Consider the following 5201-nt stretch of genomic DNA (forward strand, 5'->3'; position numbering starts at 1 on the left):
ATTACACGTTGCCGCTTCCCTGCCACGATGACTCGCTGCGTTTATAAGTCGCAAAGTCTCCTGACTAAAGGCCCCCGCGCTCAGCGTCCGCGACAGTCCGGATCGTGCTTTAATGTATAAATATACGAATTCATCAACCTATGATACAGACCGGGCGTGTGTCGTCCGTGTCACCTGGGCCCAAATGTACATGAACATTTCTTGAGACAGGGCCGCCCATCCTGACCATGAGACCACATGCCACGCCCCTACATGGAAGGTGTGCGCAAGGAAAAAGGTGATCGTGAGCCCAATCCTTCCCTATGTGGATGTGAATTGTTTCATAAAGGTTGCTAAGGACGACTACCGACAGGCTGATGGTACCGCAAGGCTCCGCGGTCCATGTGCCAAGTGTCTGGTATAAACAGGAGCGCCGGCCCGCCGTGCTGAAGGCCTGAGAGCCCTGCATGCTGCCCGATGACATGCAGCACGCTTGGTGACGTTCACTACCCCATACTACACGGCATAGACAGGACTGCCTGCCAGGCAATCCTGTCTGTGCCCTGAGACACCAACTGGCTAGCCGTGCTGGCCGGTAGGTGGCACGCCAAGTGCACATCAGCGCAGCCCTGGCTGTGCTCACCAGGGAGTCCAGGAGCTGATGCCCAAGCCGCTTTGTGGGGCACATCAAATTGTGCTGCCTGCAGATTTCTCTCGCAGCTGCAGAATGGCTTGCCCATTTTGGACCCTGCTGATTGTGCTGTCACTCCTGCAGCACTAGCCGAAAGCGTCGATTACCTTGCTAGTTTTTCAGTGACAAAGAGCAGCCCTGCCTATCACATGTGTGGGCGCATGTATTCGCATAAAATGCCTGCTGTTCTGGTGCGGCGCACCGTGCCAGTTTGTATGTTGCGATTGTGCTGACGTGCTGCTGCAGGTTTTGTAAGGGGCGAGGATGCTCGACCCCAATAAAGGTCGTGAAAGCAAAGGTATGATGAGTTTGTTGGCCGTGCCAGACCCAATGGTAGGGCACACCGTGCATGCCATAAGCAGCCCTGCTGCGCCAGCCAAACATGGCGTTCACAACGCAAGCGGCCTGCGCGCGAGCATGTTGCCATGCAAGGGCGCGGCGCTAAGTGCTTGGATGAAATAAGGGCCTCGCCTTCGTCAGGCAGGGCCCCCATGGCGGCATCACCAGGCCAAGCCACGGGCAGACAGAAGGACATGGGTTCCAAGGTTTCAAGACAAATAGCCAACAGCATCATACGGCCGGCTGACGGCCCCAACGCTCCCTTGCTGCCGTCCGGACGCTGCAGTCAGCAATCGCGCCGCCGCACCAGCGCAACGTGCGGCCAGCCCTGTGCCCAGCCTGCACATTCCCTTGGCAGACCATGCAACCGAAGTGCCAACCGACAGCGACGCGCAGCTGCCAGTCCTCCATTCATGTTATTCAGCGAAGTGCCGACGGGTTTCGCGCCCTGCATGGCGCACCCATGGCGAGTACCGTAAGCAGGCGGGGATGCCGTCGAGCTGCCAGCATGATGTCACTATGACGCTATTCTGCCGCCTGGCCAGACAGCTCCTTGACCAGCTTGCGGAACAGCTCGAGCTGCCACTTTGAGTGGTACTTGTGCGTCACCGCCGCGAGTGACGCCATCAGCACCAGTGACCCCACAGTTGCGCCTATCACCGCGCCCTTCTCCCTGCGGAACTGCTGCCGCCTCGCAGCTGCTTCGGCCTTGGCCTGCGCCTCCGCGGCCGCCGCAAGTGCCGCCGCGCCGCACGGCGGGGATGGGCAGGCGGGCGGCGGCGTGGCAGCGCGGGACGCGACGACGCAGTGGCCGTTCGCGCGAGTGAAGCCGCGTGCGCAGGCCGAGCAGTCGTCGCCCGAGTGACCGTCAAAGCAGCTGCACACGCCGATTGCATAGCATATGCCGAAACCGCTGCACGCAGGCGGGCGCGCCGCAGACGCCAGAGGTGCTGCACCCACCCAGGGGGCGGGCGCGCCGCCGTCGCCGCTGCCGTCGCCGCTGCTGCTCGGGCTGGAACTGCTGTCGCCACCGCTGCTGCTGCTGCTGCTGCTGCTGCTGCTGCTGCTGCTGCTACTGTTGCCACTGCCGCTGAAGTCAGCGCCGTCGAGCGGCAGGAACGGCGGGCACGACCAGAAGCGGAACTCACAGTCTGCGGGGCAGCCCTCCCCGGGGTTGTCCGTGGTCACGCGCTCCCCCACCTCGCACACCCCGTTGCCGCATGTGCCCTGACGCGCGACGGCCTCAAGGCTTGAGAACGCCAGCTGCGTGCCCGCCGCGGCGCCGGGCACCGCGAGGCTCGTGCCGACCAGCGTCAACGCGGCCGCCAGCGCGGCGGCCGTGCCGGGGGGCGCGGTGGCGGATGCGCCGCGGATTGTGATGTCGATGAGTATGCTGCGCGCCCCTGCCCCGCCAGTGAGCCGGCTGCCTGCGTACCTGCTCCTGCTACTGCTGCCGCTACTGCTGCCACCACTGCCATTGCCGTTGCTGCTGTCTGCACGCGCTGCCGAGTCCGCAGATATCACAGTAGGCGCCGGCTGGGCGGCAGCGAGCAGGTACGGGCCACCAAGGGCCATACGCTGCGCCCAGCTGGCCTGCAGACCGCCGCCAGTCAACCATGCGTCCACGCTGGACCTCGGCCTGCCGGCCCCGCTGCCGCCCCCCCTTCCGCCGCCGCCCCTGCTGCCGCCGTCGTCGGCCCAGACCGCCAGCGCGTCGCGCTCGCGGCGCGCGCGCGCGACGGCGCCGGCGGTGAGCTCGCTGCCGCCGCCGGGCGCCGAGATCTTGACCGTCACCAGCGACCGGTCAAAGGGCGCCCCCAGCTGGCGCGACACCACGCGCGCAACCTCGTCCTGCACTGCGGCGCGCAGCCGCTTGTTGGGGTTCGAATTGACTGACAGGTAGGGCTCCGGCCGCGCGACGAGCCCCAGCAGCTGCAGCCGCACGCTGCACGCCGCGGTGCCGTTGCACACGCCGCACTCGTCCACGTCGCTGCCGGCCGGGCAGCAGACGCCCTGCGCGTCGAGGGAGCCGACGCAGCAGTTGTTTTGGGCGTCGAGGACGGAGCCGGTGCCGTTGCACACGCCGCAGGCGTCCACCCAGCCGAAGTCGCAGCACTGACCCTGGGAGTCCAGGGCGGCACCTGTGAGGCCAGAAACGCGGCGCGGGTTCGAAAATGGTTGGCGCACCACCAGAGGCTGGAGGGCCCAACCGAGGGTATTCCAACGTAGAGATGGTCAAACGGCCAGGCACAAACGCGAAACTGGCGCTCCCGCAAGCCGCGCGACCGGCGCACCTTGGCAGCACCCGCCGCGCAGGTCGACCGCCGCGCCCGGCGGGCACGCCAGCGCGGCCGCCGTCGCGTTCGCCGGGACGTCGCCCCCGACGTTCGCAGTGTACAGGTCTGCGCCGCCGCCGGCGCCGCCGCCGGCGCCAGCGCCGGGGCCGCTCGGGGGCGCGGCCGCGCTCCCCACAGCCGTGTCTGGGGCAGAAACGACGGCGTCAGGCTGCTGCAGGGCTGCGGCGGTCGCGGGGTGCGCGGCCGCTGTGGCATGGGCCTGCGACACGGCGCCGCCTGCAGGCGCCAGCGGGCTGGCGTGGCCGGTGGCGCTGCTGATGCCCCCACCAACGCCGCCGCCTGCTGGGGCGCCGCTCGGGCCGCTGGAGGGCTCCCAAAGGCTCGCTCCCGCGACATTGCTGCTGCCGATCTTCACATTGCCGCCGCTGCTGCTGCCGTTGCCGTCACCGCTGCTGCCGCTACTGCTGCTACTGCTGCTGCTGTTGCTACTAGTACTGCTGCTGCTGTTGCTGGTTGCACTGCTTGGCGCAACAGGCCGTCGTCTTACGCCCGAGGCGCCCAAAGTGGGCTTCAGCTGCGCCCCAGAGCCGCCGCTGGCGCCGCCGCCGCCGCCGCTCACGCTGGCCGCCCCGCTGCCGCCTCTGCCTCCGCTGCCGACGCCCGAATTCCACGCCGCTGCCCCGGGTGCGCCGCTTGGCAGCAAGGTCGCCGCAGCTGCCGGGCTGTCGCCCGGCACCGAAGGGTCTGCGCCCGGTGGCGGCCAGGCGGTGCCCGTGCCGTCGCCCCCATCGCCCGCCCCAGGCGGCTGGCCGCCGTCCCCCTGCCCGTTCCCAATCCCTGGGTCCGCGCCGCTGCCGCCGTCACTGCTGCCGCCGCCGCCGCCGCTGCCCCCGGCGCTGCACTCTGGCGGCCACGACGCAGGCGTGCACTCCACGTCCAGCTGGGGCATGGCAGATGTGCAGAAGCGCCCCGCCACGATCTCATCGGTCGCTTGGTCAACGCAGTCAAACCCCCGCGGCTGCACCCACTGCGACGGGGTGTGTGGAGGATGCAAGGGCTGCGTGTGTGACTGCAGGCAACGCCAAGCCTTGTGGGTTGCGCACCCAGGTTTTGAGCCAAATTGCTGACCTGATCCCTTTCTTGTCCCGTCGCATTGAAGCAGCTACGAATGCAGAGGCCGCGCTGCGCGCGGCGCCCCTCAGGGCGATGCCACCCCTCCTGGCGTGCAAGCGTGCATCTCCCGTGCAGCCGCATGCGCCCGCACGCGCCGCGCACCACGCCGCACGGCGCCGCCGGGTCGACCGCGACGCAGTCCCCCAGCTGCCGCGGCCGCCAGAAGTACGCGTCGCACGGCTTGGTCGCGCACGGCGCCGTCGACGCGTCCAGCTGCGCCGCGTCGCACAGCGCTGCGTCGGCGGCGGCCAGGGTCGAGGTCAGCCGGCACGTCGCCTCGCGCGCCGCGGTGCCGCCGCCGCAGCCGAGGGGGTTGTCGCAGGCCCAGTCGCTGTAGGTCCACACGTAGGCCGGCGGCGGCGGCGCGGCGGGCCCGGGGCAGGCGGCCCACAGCAGGCCGGCGAGGGCTGCTCGCGCGGGCGCGGGGCGCGGGGGCAATAGAGGGCGGGCGGGCCGGCGTCGGTAGGGAGCGGGGCGGCCAGGGGCGCTTGCACGCTGTTGTGCTCGTAACCCACACGCCGATGACACCAAAGGCCCGCGCTGGGAGCGGGGCGGCCAGGGCCGATCGGGTGCTGTTTCCCATGCGACCCGCAACCCCGCCGCCCGCTATGATGGCGCCACGGGCCCGCGGCGGGCGCCCCTCTCGCGCTCCGCCCGCGAAGCCCCTCCACACGTCTTGAGCCCGCGGGCCTCGAGCCATCCCAAGCGCCCGCAGCGCCCCC

At 69.1% G+C, this 5201-nt stretch overlaps 1 protein-coding gene across 1 annotated transcript; it reads right to left on the reverse strand.

Moving 5' to 3' along the window:
• Positions 1 to 1534: 1534 nt before the first annotated feature.
• Positions 1535 to 4255, reverse strand: MNEG_13747 (hypothetical protein; the record flags this gene model as incomplete). Its single annotated transcript, XM_014037781.1, has 2 exons — positions 1535 to 3150; positions 3304 to 4255. The coding sequence occupies 2 exons, from the start codon at positions 4253 to 4255 to the stop codon at positions 1535 to 1537; spliced, it is 2568 nt and encodes an 855-aa protein (XP_013893235.1).
• Between the last annotated feature and the right edge of the window lie 946 nt (positions 4256 to 5201).

Source organism: Monoraphidium neglectum, assembly GCF_000611645.1.
Source record: "Monoraphidium neglectum strain SAG 48.87 unplaced genomic scaffold scaffold04022, whole genome shotgun sequence".
NCBI classification, from domain to species: Eukaryota; Viridiplantae; Chlorophyta; class Chlorophyceae; order Sphaeropleales; family Selenastraceae; genus Monoraphidium; species Monoraphidium neglectum.